The sequence below is a fragment of the Aythya fuligula genome, chromosome 2 (genome assembly GCF_009819795.1).
Source record: "Aythya fuligula isolate bAytFul2 chromosome 2, bAytFul2.pri, whole genome shotgun sequence".
NCBI lineage: Eukaryota > Metazoa > Chordata > Aves > Anseriformes > Anatidae > Aythya > Aythya fuligula.
In genome coordinates, this window is record NC_045560.1 from 109,769,269 (window position 1) to 109,785,697 (window position 16,429).

Consider the following 16,429-nt stretch of genomic DNA (forward strand, 5'->3'; position numbering starts at 1 on the left):
GGCAAATTAATCCATCTCTGGTCTCTTTGGTAGCAGGACAGAAGGCTTTGGCCTGTGCTGGCAGGCTGCAACACCTCAGGAGGGATGGCTTCGACCTCAAAACCCAAAGCCCCGAGTGCAGCTCAGCACCTGCCTCCCTCATCTTCTGTCAGATGCTCCTGCAGCACCATGCCCCATGCACAGGCTCACCTCCCGTGTTACACCCACCCGTGCTTTTACAGCTGGGCTCCTTCTCTGCCATACCTTCTCACCACGGGTAGCACTCGGTGCTGGCTCTTACTGAGTTTCATCTTGTCGATCTGAGCTTCTCTCCCCCATTTTTCAGCGTCGTTTTGCATTCTGACTTGTGCCTTCTGAACTGATTGAAATGATTCCCGATGCAGCATCATCCGAAATTTTTCTAGATAGATTCTGTTCATCAAGCTCTTCCCTGAATATTTCTTCACTAGTATGTCTCAGAGTCACTTATCTCTCAGACAAAACCCAACTTTCTAACTACTAGTGTGATTGCACGAGTTATGACTACTAATCTCTCAAGATGAGGATCCTGCAATACAGCCATATATAACGAAGGATGAATGGAGATGGATAAATGGATGAATGGAACAGAGGACTGTTTACTAGAAAGCATTACTTCTCCTTACTGCAGGCAGGAAACTATATCTTCCCTACTATTTAGACAATAAAATTACTATTTTTCTTGTGTCACTTGCATGGTTTTGTACATTTTGAAATGAATACAACTTCATTAGCAAAGACAGTTGAAAATGGTGAATATCACCATGGGCCAAAAATTCTAAGAAATATCAGGCACAGTAAATGAAACCAAATTACCTAGAACTCTGCTTCTGAGAGATGTATCAGTACTTAACCTTTATTATAATTTGCAAATACCATGCAAGCTAAAGTGTATAATGTAGGAAAAGACAAACATCTTTAACATCTTTTCTGATAAAGGGTTCCCTGTTAATTATGGCTCCAGAGGAGAACGACAAATAAAAAAGTGCCAAAGGCAGAAGACTTACTCATTAGTGCATATTCAGAAAAGTCAATTAATGTGCGTTATAAACATCAAAAGGAACTGGAAGAAGAGATGGAAAGTTTTCATTGGAAAATAATATGCTATATGCATATGGAAATCTGGTTGATTCAGACTTAGCTGAATGTGCAACATCTGTAGGGACCAATCTGGAAAAGACTTAAAAATGTGCCTGAATTTAAGTATGCAAATAGGAATTATTTGCATGCTTAGAGCTGATTATTTCCTTAAATCTTTGCATAAACAGGACCATAGCTGGTTATCAAAGATTACCTAATTTACAACATAAATAATATTTTATTTAAACAAATGACACTTAAAATGGGCTTGAATTTGTTTTCCAATTAAAAGATTGCTACATTCATCAGTTGCTAGCTGATACATCATGGTATTTATTAAGCAAAATTGTATTTATATGCAGCTACTTTAACCATAGGCATTCAACAATTAGCTGTACATCGAGCTAAGGAGTATTGCACCTAAGGAGAGTATACTGGATTTCAGGACGTAAGATTTCACACGTCTTCTTTCCTAGGAGAAAAATAAATAAATAAATTATTTTTAATCTGAAAGATGTTTGACAATTACATATATGGGGAATGTATCAGAGTCCTGCTGTAAAAACAAATACAACATGAAAAACAGGCCAAAGTGGATTTTTTTCTCTTTTTCACTTCTTGTGGAGCATCCCATTTCCTTGTGGAGCTTTTGTTTTTTCTTTCATCGTACTTTCATGTACCCTGAATTTGTTGTGCGAACGGAACATAAAATGGTATTGCAGTTTGGAAACTAACGCCACTTACTTTTCTTGGGTATGAAATGCATATGAAAGATGAGTTGCACAGGCAATTCAGACTAAAAATTATATTCAGACTAAAGAAATGAATTTTGTCATCATAAGGGCATGAAGGTTAGTCTTATGTGATCTGAAAAAGTATATATTATCAATAACTATAGAAATTACAGAGTATTTTGAAGGCAAACTGTATATCAACTGTGGGAGAATTTTGTATGCTTACAAATATTAAAAACTATGTATTTTAAATTTAATATAATTTCACAAACATAAACCTAATCAAAATTCGTGGTGAGGCTTACTGTATTCTGTCTAAATTCTGCAGGCCAGGCCACTGTAGCCTCTCTGATGGAGGACCTCTCATCTGTTTAAAAATTGTGAGCCTGACCTCAAGTAATGACAGTCAGTAAAAAAAAAAAAAAAAAAAAAAAACACTGACATTTTCTTTTCTTCCTTTTTATGTTCCTTCAGAGACTTCTACACGCTTTCAGGTTATGCTTCCCAGCTTTATTTGCTGAGATGAGGCTGTCAGATGCTCAGTGACCTGAAGAGGAGCCATCCCTGAGTCTAGTGCCTCCTCAGCACATCGGTGGGACACTGCAGTGCTTGTAGGTCTGCAACTCTTGTGGCTCCAGCCTCTAGGACTGCCATTTGTGAGCACTGGTGGTTGCCAGAGCTGTGCATGACAGAGCTCCTCCAGGTTTTGTGGCTAGCCCCACGGCAGCATGGTATCACCAGTAGCATGATATCACCTAAAAAACGCACTATCTTTCCTAGAGTTTCCCCATGGGGTGAGATAATGTGAAGCAATGTTTGCCCCTGCCTCTCTGGCCTTGTTCCTCCCTCCCCATCTGGAAATCTCATAAACACAGAGCGAGGCCTCCATGAGCAATTCCTACAGAAATGGTTAGAAGGCCGTGGGGAGGATTTTCCTCTGCACACTCCTACAAGTCAAATTGCAGACTTGGTTAACTGCTACTCTGAGCACAGCACTGCTAATGTGCAAATTTTATTGCAAAGCACCTCTTTCAAGTCATGATGCTGGCCCTAACTTTTCAGTCCTTTATTGTCAAAAATAACATGGAGCATGCTCTTAAACACCACCAAAAATAATAAAAATAATAAAAAAAAAAAAACATTATGAATAGTGGTAATTTCAGTTCGTACTTGATTAATGGAGGCGAAGACATGGTGTCTGATGCCAAAGCTCTGGACTGTGGTTGCAAGGCAATTCTTTTCTGATGGAATATTTGTCATTACATTACCTCATCCCAGATGTTACTTAAAGATCGAGGGTTTCACAGTTAAATAAGCGAAGTCTTTTAATATCATATTGTCTGCATTTTGCAGGCTGGAACATTGAGCATTTGTTTTTGTTTTCTGTAACACTTGTGTTTGTCTCTCAATCAATACATTGTTTCTAAGGAGATGGTCTTGAACATACCATGGCTGAATTCTGTTCCATCTAATGTTTATTGCAATGTAAACATCTCTTATGAAGCACTGTGTTCTCTATAAAAGGAGAAGAGAATGAACTTACCACTTAAAAATTCTGCTTGTATAGTTGCAGTGCTTTTCCAGCTATGTATTCAATGAATTCAGCACTCTGTGGGTCTAAGTTGGGAGGAACTTTAATGGTGAAAGTAGGCGAAGTCAGAATATTCACATCTACCACAGTTTCATTTGCACCAGAGGGATCCCCAGGTACCACCTAGAAGACAGCAAATCAGTACTTTAGACACTACAACCCGCTGTGTGCTTTCAGTTTTGTTTACACCTACTGTGCCTTCCATCTTTAATAAGAGAAGATTAAACCAAAGAATATTTTAAACTTGTCTACTTTCTTTAAATTACTTTGTTCTGAAAAGACAGTGGGTGTCTTCAGTTTATGCCAAAGCTTATTGTAAGCAGCAGGAAGAGGTGACATGGCACTGCAAGACCGTGTTTAACAACTGTAAGTTAATATTTAAACCATGAACTATGCTTATAAAGAGCTTCTGATCTCTTAATGAAAACTTACATTTGAGTTGTTCCATTAATTTCAAAAGGAAGTGTGCATGGTTGAAATTACTCATTCCCATGTGTTTTTCTAAACCAGACTTAGTTCTGTAGCTTTATTTTCCTGAGCAGATAGCTCAGACTTGGTTGGGAAAGAGTGCTTAAATATGGCTCATCTCCTTGTTCCTGATTTTTGGGGTGAAGGGGGTGTGAGGGGGGTGTTGGTGGATTACACAATTATTTTGTATAAAGTTCTTGTATCAATAGTAGTGCGCTGGATTTCTGAGTTGAAAGGGAGAACGGGATTTGTCCCTGCCCAGTAAAATCCATTGAACTTACCTTGAATGTATTCTTGTGGGCAATGTATAGTTAATCATGATGTATTCACTGCAATATTGACAGCTGCTCTTTATGATATGCAGCTTCCACTGCAATAACCCGCACAGCAGTTGCTTTCTTTGTGCTTTGGGATATATAGGTAGAGACAGGTACGTATATTCAGTGATCCATTAAGGATGTGTTACTGGCTGGTACAGTGAAATTTGCCCAAGAAGGGAATCCGAGGCCAGCCAAAGCTGCTAGTATCAATTTGCTCTTATTAGAGATGATTTGGGTTAGCCTGTCAGGCAGCCATCCAAATAAAAGTATTTAGAGGAAAATAGTTTCTAATCTCTGGAGTTTCAGCTCATTGAGGGATTATCAAACATATGTAAATTCAAGCTGAGTAGGAACTTTCCAGTGTAAAGACCAAAAATTACATATATGCAAACAGCCACAATCCCCAAGAGCATACGTGTGAGCAAGGCATAGGTGAAAGACAACTCTGTGAAATAGTTCCCTTTAGTAGATAATCCTTACCTTAACGATATTGAAAATGTTTTCTGGTCCAATGGTCATATTGGATAGCTCAGAGACCCACCCAAATCTTTCTTTCATCTTGTTCAACAAGTAGGAAGTGTCTTCTGTATGGCGCTGAACCATCTGGAGAATCTGCTCGTACTGCTCGCCAGAGAGATTAACCAGTTTAAAGGCTTCATCAAACTTGATGTGCAGTTCAGGAACATTTGGGCAATCTGTTTAGAAAGACAGCCAGCGTGAAGCTTACAGAAAGTCATGTGTCTTCTACTTGGCCTCCTCTATCTAAAGCACAGAAATCTAGGAAAACTACAAAAACAGGCTAGCAAGGAGGCATATTTTTGGGTTAGTGTTTAAATAATGCTAAATAAAAGAGTTTAATTCTTGCTGACCTATTTTGGTAGCTTTAGTTTAGGCTTACAATGACTAAATGGATTAATTATCCCATTTGCTGCATTACAACGACTTACCAAGTACTTTAAGGTTTGTATCATATCACATAGCAATAGATTGTCGGGTATAGTAACAAAGAACTGGTAGTTGTTACCTTCAGCAACTTCTTAATCTCCTAATATGTTATCTCTTTTTTAATTGCTCATTTATCAATCCATCCCAAGTGTATGGGTTATTAGAAGACTGTAATTCCTGACGTTAGTATTCCTGCTGAGTGTTAAGGCCTAATTTGCTTTATCTAACAATTGCTAAACATTAGTATGTGACTGAGGATTGCTCTCTCTTTTCTTTTGTAAAATGTGTAGTTTAAACAGTAATATTATATTATTCCTGTGCAAGAATTACCATGGACACATTCAATTTAGTCTCTATCAAATAGGACTATCAAGGGACACCTTCAGGCTGATAGCACAGCAACCACAGATACGAACTGGTATGTGTAATACGCAGCTGTAGACAAAAAGGTATTTTTAGTGAGATGGAAATGGTCCAATGCTCTCTCCAAAATGTGTCATTGGATCACTTAAATCTGCAACGCTGGAGATGTTCTGAAGATATTTGGATTTAAGTATTTCCTGTGGCTTTTGAGGCATAAATAACTCTGGAAACACAGGCATGTTATGCTGCAGTGGGAGTCCTGACAGTGTTTCTGTGTGATACAGTCTGATTTTTTTTCCAGGTGCCCATGGAGAGTGCATGCCAGAGCTTTGCCATCTTCTTACATATTGAGAAGCACGCCCCTTTTTATTCGCCATGTCAGCCCTGTTTTACAAGCTCTTCAGTGCTTGCTTTCCTTGTGAGGAGCTAATGCTGCCTGGCATTATGTCTGGTTGCCTGCAGGAGAAGCCAGTGTCAGGAGTTTCAGCTTCACCTTGCTTTCTGCTCAGCACTTGTGCACCCAGGCAGGACTGATTGCTGCCTGATCTCTTGCTCCTCTGTAGGATGGCAACTCTCACAGTGTATATAGGTATTTTGTGTTCAACTTCGGACCTCCAGCAGTATGTTAACAACTGAGTTATACTGACACTGTGTGGAGACAGCAGGGAAAGGTAATTGAAATCATCTGGAATGACTAATGGTGTTTAAATTCCTAATTACAGTAAAAACCCAGTGACTGACTGTTAATTCCAAAAATATGGAAACAACACAGTAGAAAATGACAGCCTCAAGATATACAAACCAATGGCCAACACATTACAGAAATAAATCAGAAAATCAGAGAGTATTTACCTTGCAAAAGATTGTCTTGACATTTCTGACATCTCTCGTGAAACCGTGTGCATCCAGAGGAATTCTCTCGAAGCTCTTTGCACAGAGTTCTTTGACGTCCTGACACAATTTTTGAGAACATGCCACTTCTGTCAGAATCTAGGGCAAAATTACAGTATTTTTAGACCGACATTAAGTTTAGGTTCTTAATAAATACACATTTGTTACCTATTACGTTTGATTATATAAAGATACTTTTTGCACTGAATCCAAAATAACTGGCATAAGTCCAAGCAACAAATAGGGATTAAACATTCAGAAGTCAAAATCAGGAGATGATGTAAACCCTGTTTTCTTCCAAGGAATTCATATAATTCCCTTATAAAGGCATGGTAATGTATTTCCCACTGATAGTCAAACAATTCTTAATATTACCACAGACCATTTTTACAGCATGAGCATTCTGATAAGATCTGTTTGACCTTTAGAAATCAGGATGTTTTGTAATTGTGTAGAGCTAGATGAGAGCACAGTACCAAGGTAACATGGGTCGTGATTCAGGAAGAATTAAAAATTGCTTTTGTAGAATCGCTTCAATTTATGTTTTCTGATGACTGTATAGTGACTATGCCACCTCCCACTCAGAGTTATTGCATATCCTTACTGTGCTCTCTTTATAGATAGGCATCAGCATGTATTTGAACTGCTTTTTGTTGTTGTTGTTGGTTTTGTTGTTGTTGTTGTTTTAATTTTCATTAATAAGATAGGAAAGATAAAGCTTATCTGTATTCTAAAGGTTGACTGAGGGTTGTTTCCTCCATCGAGAGTTATCACCTAAACCAAAGCTATACCCAGTGTTTTTCTGGTTACTGGGAAATCCCGTGGCTGTTTTGTATTTGACTGGTACACTACATTGCACCAGTAGCTTCAGGCAGGGCTTGCAGCTGTCTGGCAGAGCTTAATGTCATTTGGCAAGGGCAGGGATATGCCATGACATCTCGCAGCTTTTTAGAGTTGGAGACATGTCAATATGGCATGATACTAAGTCTTCCTGACAAAGGCTGAGATCAGACCTGTCAGTCAGCCTTGTGAAAACCTGCATCTGCCATGACTTCAAGAGCTCCTGAGGAACTCCTGAAAACATTTTGAGAAATACCACGAAAATTAGGCTGTGTAGGACCCATAAGTTCCACTTCAATATTTCTATGAGGTTTCTAGGTGATTTCTTCTTTTTAATTTATCCAATGAATTTATGCTTGGCCCATGCCTGTTTAACCAAGGTAGCCTCCAGAGCTTCCATACCACATCTTACATTAACATGCCACGGACTGAGCCACAAGTTTAGCAATCCTGAGAGGTTTGATGTCACCGACCAGGCAGTTGAGTTTTGTTTTCCAACACTTGCCTTTGGCTTGTTCCGTCAAATCTCTTCTATTATCTTTGTATTCATTGAATGCTTCAGTAATCACCTCACTGACACCTTCAAACACTGTCTTGCTGAAATCAAAGACTGTCTGTAGGAAGCCTGGTATGCCCCAGTCTTTCTGTAAGCCATCACTTCTGGTAGTATCCTCGGGTAAAGCAGGCATGCTGGGGGACTCGTTCAAATCCAGATCAGACATAAAATATGCTTGAAAGGACTGGTCAAATTCTTTTTGCATGTGCTTGAAAAAAATGAAACTTCTGTCAAATACTGAGCCCATGTCTGATAATAGTTGGCTAAATAAATCTTCCATTTTTACTAGCTGGGTATCCTCTTTCTCAGGCTTTTCATTAACCTGGATGTCTTTTCCTTGATCTTCATGAAAAGTAAAAATAAGCGTAGGTATTTTCCTCAAAAAATCTTCGACCTGAATATAAGAAAGAGATAGATTAGCTGCCAGACAATTTAACAATTTTCATCTCTCAGGGAAGTGGCTCTAAACTTTTTTTTTATTTTTTCAAATACCTATAGCAACAATGTACTCTCTTACAACTGAAATCACAGCAAATTCTCCAAAGTAATTTAAGATATTAGACTCAAGAGTGCAAGTACATTTAGTCTAAATTATTAGCTCCAAATCAGGTCTGGAGGAAGAGGGTTGGCCTTTAATCTGTTGAGGCTCAAAGTTAGTATTGGTTTTTGGGTTTTATCCAACATACAGTTTGGACTTTATCTTGGAAATATTTCTGTGGTAGTTTTGTGTCATGTAGAGAACAGAAGGCAGTTGTTCTCAGTGTAATCTGTAAACACCCTTGCCTCTCACCAATAGCCAAGTGCTCAAATTCCTCTGCTAAACCAAACCCATTAAAATCAATAAATCAGTGGCTTCGAGTCCATGGTTTGCTGATGGAGGAGACTGAGTAACAGCTCTGCTTCGTGGAGTTCCCATTTCCCAGGTCTCAGCTGCTCATTCCCTGCTTCCCACTTTGACATAATGCCTTCACCTGAGCAGAAACACTGCCTTGTGAAGCCACAATTTATGGCATTAGAAAACTGGTAAGGGTTAAGAAGCACCATGTCAAATATATATGTACACATATACATATGTGTATACATACATGTATACATTGACAGGCATTTTGGCAGAACTAGGGGGAAGGTACATTGTGAATCCATGCTGGAGGATCAGCCTCAGCTTGTATTGCCCCCACTGCCTGTGTGTCATCAGCCACAGCTAGAGTCTTTGTCCTCTTTTTTTAAACACGATTTAGGTCACAACACATTTCTCACTTTGAATGCTTCAAATAAATCATAGAACTCACAGGAGAAGTTATTGAGAGTGTCAAAGAGAGTGACGGTGCAGTGTATGTTTTACTGCAAGGATTTCCACCTGACACCCAAAGACTCCTGAAACTCCAGGTGATACATCAGGAATTAATATCTAAAAATCCCAAATAATCACAAATAGGCTTAAATTTAATACATCCCACACTTTTACTTGAATAATTTTAAGAATACGCACAAATACTAAACACTTTTGATCTAAAACTTCTCACATGCGAGACACACCATGTGTAAGTTTTCAATTAGCATATTTTTCAGTGCCTGGGGATCTGAAAGCTAGGTAACTTGGCTAACATTTCAGTAGCAACAATTGTGCAGGATCTGTTGTTAAGCTGCAGTTAAAGCATATGCCCAAATAATAATAATAATAAAAAATACAGTTTTGTTAAATCTTGTAATAATGTCCCAGCCAGGAAAGCATACTTTCTTTCTGGTAGAACTTGGGGAATCTCTCTAACAATTAACAAACCTAACAATTTCTTCTGTTAAAAACAATTAAATGCTTTAAAGGCATTTTGTTACTTAAAGAGTAGATATAGAATAACCTAAATATAGAAAAAAACGATATTGTGTAAGGAGATTATTTTTTCCATGGGGACTTTTCTTAATTCTGTGTACAATTTTAACTCTGATTATCATATGGAACACAGAGAATCTATGTGGTATTTTTCACAGTTATTGAGCATCTTAATGCAAGTCCTACTGTGAGATACATCACTGTATATCTGGAGTGACTCTTTGGGAACCAGAGGAATAATCAATGCCCATGGAGCCACGCCAGAGTGCCACAGAACTCACTTTGGCTCAGTGTTCAATGAATGTAATTAAATGTAATCTGTGCTTTATAACTTCACATTTCCAGGCCCTCCAAATCAAATTAATTTTAGTAAGTTGATATAGCTGAAAGAGCTGGCCACTGAGAAAATGAGAAGTTCTCTCTCCAAAACTGGTGTGTGGATTCAAGAGTATTTCCCAGATACAAAATTTCTTCCTACCTTGCTTCTAAATGTTGACACACCACGTCTGCAAGTTGTAGAAAATCTCATGCAGGTACTCTCTAAACAAGATTCACATTCATCCCATAGATTTTTCAAGGATACTTGGCATTGTCTTTCTTCTTCTTCTAATCTTTCTTTTACTTCATCCATAATTCGCAAAGCTTCCTGAATAAGAAAAAAGATTCAGTTGATGGCAATTTTCAGATTAATATCCTGAATACTTATCCCAGTGTTGATCACTCATTTTGCCTATTTATTGTTCCTTTTTTCTAATCTTTAACCATTGGGGTGTGTTGCCTCTTCAGCTGCAATCACACGTGGACGGAAGGGGAAATTGAAAAGCTTTTCCATACAGAGTTTTCCTAACATTCAGAGAGTGCAGTGTACGAAACCAAACAGATCTCTACAGTCAACCTGGATCTTTGAGGTTATGAAAAACAAATAAAATAAAACAGTCCGCTTTGCTACTTTGCTCTGTTCTTTAAGGGCCTGTGATGCTTCACGAAGCTAGGTTTTTGCCATACATAAATTCCCTCTCTAATGCAGAAGTATCCAAAAGTATGTATGTATTTTCCTCTGTTTGTGATTATACTAATCCAAAAACTGTAGTGAGGGGTGTTCTTCCCCCCCTTGTGGAAGTGTGAGGTACTTCTTCTACACCAAATGGAAACAAGATGCATTTTGCAATGCTGCTTCTAATTACTGGATCATTCTTCATCCAGTAGAGCACAAAGCTGAGCAATGATTAGAAGAAGCACTTTAGAATAGACCGGACAATGGAAAGAGAGAAAAATTCTTGTTAAAGTAGATTGCACATCATAAATTTCTTTCTTCCAGTGCAACATATTTTAATACTTTAGGTTTCCAAACACTATTTCATGTTGTTCGTAAGTATGACAGAAATACTTAATGGGTCAGACTTACTCCTTCCTGGAAGTATTTCAATAGAGAAAAGTCTCTGAGAAAAGAAGACTTCTGTCAGAAAGTGCTTGGTGGAGCTAGTAATTTTGCTATTCATGTTTGATGTTTAATTATTTTCTGATCTTTCTAAATATATTTATTCAGTGTTTTATGAACTCTTGCTGTTGGGGATAAATTCTGTGCAAATGAAATCATCCAGTAAGAACCAACAATGGACTCAATAATGGGAGCATAGTGGTGTTTCTAAAGATGTCATCAAGTTACCAGGAGCTTTTTGACTTGCTAATACATTTAGTTTAAAATAATCTCCAAGTTGGGCCAAAATTGAATTTTCTTTCAAGCTCACTGAAAGCAATAGTTAAGATCTTTTTGTATTATTATTTTTTAAATATTCAGTATTCTCCACTTCACAGGATCATCTGAGAACATTGCTCTAAGCTTAGGCATTGCACCAGGACATTAGGATTTCCTCTAATCCCCTGTTCTTTCTCTAGAGAGCATTATTATTTGCAGCAATATAATTTTTTTTCTGAAGGTCTGAAGTCTGTAAAGCGAGCTGGGAAGTGCCTTAAGGCCTGCAGTGTATGAGGGGACATGGAGGGCAGAGCAGCCAGACTTTCTGCACTAAACACCTTTGCAAAGCTGCCTGTAGTTGCCTTGGTCTTCATTTGGTGAAAGAGATGATTTCTAGAAATGAACCATAAAAGCAATAAAGAAATGAATTCAACACACTGCTGGATATTACAAACTCAAGTTCTTTCTTCTAAATAATGTTTGAGTCCACATAGAGCATTTCATGGCTCCTTTTACTGCAGAACATCTGTGTTTTCACATGGTGGTCACCACCAGCTTTGACTATGCCTAGGCTGCTTCTTGTCACTAAACAACTGCAGAAGAACAAGAACACAAATCTCAAGAAGGATGGTGTCAGATGACTTGTTTTAACTTACAACCAGGATGGGCTGAGACAACGTAACGTGCTAACTTGTGGTAACTTAGCTGCATTTTGTCTACTGTTTGCTCTTTTATTTTCATTTTAGAAATGATTTAGACATTCAGCCACAAGGGAAAAGTTAACACTGGCACTCAGTTAGGAAGCTGTGTTTCTGAGGAAAGATGTAAACTCTTCACCTCTAGGTTTTGAAAGAACCACAAAATCTGGAAAAGGCACCAGTGACACAGGCGTTGGTCTCATTCAATGCTTTACTCCAGTGCAGTCTGAGAGCTTCAGTCAGAACTGAAGCCTTAATATGCCAGATTCCTGCAAACACACAACCTCTTTCTTAAGAAATTGGCAAATGTGAACTAATGCTTTAACTTTTTTAGAAGCATCAATCCAGGCTAGGAAAGAATGTCCATTGGCCCAGGTCCTGGTTCAAGGATCCATACACTGAGAACCTCTATAGACCTACTGTGAGAGTTTTCTTCTGCTGGTGAGAAAAAGCAGAAGCAGAGACTTCCCATCACCCCTGGCTTTGCTATGTGACTGCACAAAAAGATGTATGCTCCTCAGAATGCATATACAATATGGTTTGCATTCTTCACAGAAAAAGGGAGACTCCAAGGGATCCCTTCTGGGTTGGTTTTTGGCCTTAGCATAATAGCATGCTATATACATGTATATCACTTCCAGGAGGTAGGCTAAGTCCATGTACAACCTGCCTCATCTTTGATTAAAAATAGCCATAACTTAAAAAAAAAAAAAAAAAAAAAAAAAAAAAAACAGGTGCACTTTTTACCTGTTTTTCTTCACTGCTCTTCTTCAAGGTTTTCATCAGATCTATGTGCTTATCTTCATTTTTTTCCATCATAATTTTCATCTGCTTAATACCAATCAGAGCTTTCTTTACCTCGTCATCTACATATTTCTCTCCAACTTCAGATAACACTAAAATAAATAAATAAATAAAATTATAGAGTGGCTTAATCCAATTTTAGCACTAGCACAAATTGTCACACACAGATGACAAAGGAAAGCAAACCAGCTTTATGTTTCCCTACAGTTGCAATGCCAAACCTTGGGACAGTGAGTGCTGAATAACATGCAGCCAAGGCAATTTCCGTCAATTAAGGTTTGGGCTCTGAGTCTTTGCCAGTGATCAGCTATATACTTGGCTGTCCCATTTCTGATCACTGAACCCCAGTATAGTTGAGGTTGGAAGGCACCTCTGGAGGTCGCTGAGTCCAACCCACCTGCTGAAAGCAGGGTCAACTGGAGCAGGATGCTCAGGACCTCATCCTGGGTTTTGGGTGTCTCCAAGGGTTGCTCACTAGTTTCTTATTGACATAACCTATATATTTATTTTTGATCTGAAATCAGTCTGTGAGAGTTTGAGAGTATATATTTTGAAAATGTAGATTACAGGAGCCTGCAACCTGCTTTCCAAAAAATATAATCTCTAGAGTTCCTGTGAGGTAACACCCATAGAGTTTTGGTGAAAGGCCAGACTGGTCTCCGTGTTGCACCTTGAATCTCTTCATGAGTGCAAATTCTTTATCTGTATTTGTTCCCTGTGTAGAAATACCCTGAATATTACTGGAGCTATACAAAACAAGTAAAGGGCACATTACCATGAGACTGCCAAAAGCATATGTCATTCATTTATTCCATTATATTTCTCTTCCCCTCCTCTAACATTTTGTTTGTCACAGAAGTACTATTAAAATAGACAGAAGCAAAGGAATATTTCATGGCTGATCCTCTTGGGCTTCATACCTACACAGTAAAGCTATGCTTAGAGGTGAGTATACACAGAACATCTGTTGTAGGGTTGTTTTTTTTTTTCTCCTAAATTAAGTCATTTTATTTCAATTATTTTTAATAATCATCTTTTCCAGCTAAGCATATAATTCTGGAATAAACATTTGCAAAGGTTATTTAAACAAACAAAAATCAGTGGGATTGAACATTGGGTTCAGCTTAAACTCTAATGATCTATGAAGGACCAAATAACCTATAAAAATGTAAATAGTTTATTTTGTCACAGAAGGCTTCTCTGTTAATACCTTTAGTTTCTCACTCAATTGTTCTTATTTCCCCATTGTTCGTGTGGATGCTTTGTTTCAGCAAAATTCAGCTATATCACAGTTTCTAAGCTCCACACATGAAAACAGATCTCTTGACTGCAATGAGCATGGAAGTCAAAGAGCACCAGGGCAAGCCTGAATGGAGACCTGGGCCCAGGGACTTCCAGCACACCCCCCGTAAGAAATGCATACATACTCTTGAGGCTTTCCCGGAGATTTGTTTCCTCCTGCCTTGTCGGTGCACACTGGTGACCATTCAGACAGAGCACATATATTAGAAATACCCAAGAGGACTTCATGGTCTTTCTGTTAAAAAAACAAGTTGATAAAGTTAGATATAAGGATCTTTGTGATGGCCAAATGCCTAGGTAATTTTTACCAAGCATAATACAAGTCCCTTTATTTTTGTCTCTGACTCTCTAAGTATGGTTTCTCAGATCTATAATATACTCCTACTGTTAGTAAAAACACGAGTAAAAAGGTGACCTCATTCGTACTCTATTTATTCATACTAATAGATCAATTCCACTGAGTTTACACAATGGTGTAATAGAACCAGGACACAAAAAATATAAAACTGGAAGATTATGAAGCTCAGTCTGTCTCTTTTCTCTTACACTAAAAGCTTTTTACTCTTTTTATTGTTAGTTCATGTTATACACAAATCCATGCTAAACATTATTGCTAGGTTTTGAAAAGGAAATTTCTAGAATATTGTTCCCCTCCTTATCTCCAAATTTGTGACTGCTTTCATTGTCCTTCAGGATAATACTTAAAATAGCAAAGGCAGTAATAGGTGTGCTAAGAAGCTGGCAATTAGATCATTTTATAAGTAAACACAGCAGCAATTGAAATAAATTCCTAACAAAAAAAAAAAAAAAAAAAAAGACTTTTACTATATTTCCCTCCCCAAAAAAGTTACATGAATAAGGTTTAAGAAAGGTTTATTTTTTAGAAACCATGCAATTACACTTTATAGTCCTCATCTCATAAGGTAAACATGGTGTTTACATTCCTTCTTGTTAGGCAGTGCAGCCTTCTGGAAGATGCAATTATCAGCTGCAAGTGCATATGTAAATGAAGAGCCGGGATTTATCTATATCCTGGATTTACTTCTACAGTCACTTGCACATTTTACCTTTACATTTATAATGAAATACCGATTAACTTTGCAAAGAAATACAAACCCACTGCCAAAGGAAAGTTAAAAACCAGCATATTTACCATTAATACTGAAACGCGTCCTCTGAAAAATTGCTGCCCGCATCAGGAAGGGCTGGGGCTGTGCTCTGATCTAATTGCTCAGAGTGACAGGGATTTTGCCATGTTCGACTTATCTGATGACAAGGTACTTAATCCTATTAATGGGACATATTGTCATTAGGCTGGGGGGAGGTTGCTTGTATGGGACTTCGTGCTCAGCCGTGTGGGCAAAACCACTAGGGGGAGTGTTGGATAGAATTACATAATTGAACGCGATACGGATCTGTTATTTTTCGGTAGTCCTCTCTTTACAGCTTGTCAGTCATCTTGCTTTTTACCTTAGGAGACATCTGCAGTTTATGTTCTTAGTGAAATTACTACAATTAGTTTGACTAAAAATAGCTTCCAACGTTTAATCTCTTCAGCTATAAAAAACATTGAATTGCGTCACGGCTTTCTTCATATACATTCTGAAGATACAAAAGTTGAAAGAATTAGGGAATCCAGGTGCAGTCTGGCATATGAGTAGAGCCTGAGATGAAATAAGCAAATCTTGGCATTTTGTACATCATTATTCTTGATGATGTTTGGGCTTTTTGCCCCCTTAATGATTTTCTTCAGTAAACCCATGTGTCTGAAGTACATCTGGGATCTGAGCAGCATGAAGTTTTAGATACTTTGAAATGAGATACTTAAATGCTAGCAGATGCTTGATATAAAATATGCACAAGTATTGTTGGCAGGTAGTATCGCACCTGTGATGTTCACCAGCAGTACTCCCTTGAAGACAAAGAGGGGACAATGAAAGTAGGTATATGTGGCTAGTGGTCCATAACATCAGTTTTTAATACATCCCTTTTGTTTGTTTGTTTACCTCGTAGTTCATAAGAGTCAACTGGTGATTGATGGTCAAGGTCCAGGAAGACTAGTGCTGCTTAGGCAAGGGACTTGTTTTTTTATTATTATTACTACTTAAAACATGTCAGGAAGAATGGAGAACCCGTTAGCTTTTAATGGGAAGTGCAAGTCCTTGACTTGCATTACATATTCAGATAGCTCCACTCTTATTTTCTGAAAATGGTGGAAGGGAGGGGAATTCATTTTTTGTTTTAATATATATGAATTGCTGGTTCACTGAAATACTGCTGACTTCTTGACCAAGA

At 38.1% G+C, this 16,429-nt stretch overlaps 1 protein-coding gene across 1 annotated transcript; it reads right to left on the reverse strand.

The window, feature by feature from the left end:
• Positions 1-1,515: 1,515 nt before the first annotated feature.
• On the reverse strand, positions 1,516-14,362 carry CLUL1 (clusterin like 1). Its single transcript, XM_032181122.1, has 8 exons — positions 14,260-14,362; positions 12,776-12,924; positions 10,113-10,280; positions 7,756-8,200; positions 6,372-6,509; positions 4,692-4,906; positions 3,376-3,546; positions 1,516-1,570 (listed from the first exon to the last, which is right to left on the reverse strand). Exons 1-7 carry the CDS (start codon positions 14,360-14,362, stop codon positions 3,379-3,381), a joined length of 1,386 nt encoding a protein of 461 aa, XP_032037013.1. The 3' UTR covers positions 1,516-1,570; positions 3,376-3,378.
• Positions 14,363-16,429: the final 2,067 nt, after the last annotated feature.

Coding starts and splice junctions, on each gene's coding strand:
- CLUL1 (XM_032181122.1), bottom strand. CDS start 14,362: ATGAAGTCCTCTTGGGTATTTCTAATATATGTGCTCTGTCTGAATGGT. Junction 12,925..14,259: donor TCTCCGGGAAAGCCTCAAGA/GTATGTATGCAT, acceptor TATTTATTTTAG/TGTTATCTGAAGTTGGAGAG. Junction 6,510..7,755: donor TTTGACGGAACAAGCCAAAG/GCAAGTGTTGGA, acceptor ATTTTGCCCTAG/ATTCTGACAGAAGTGGCATG.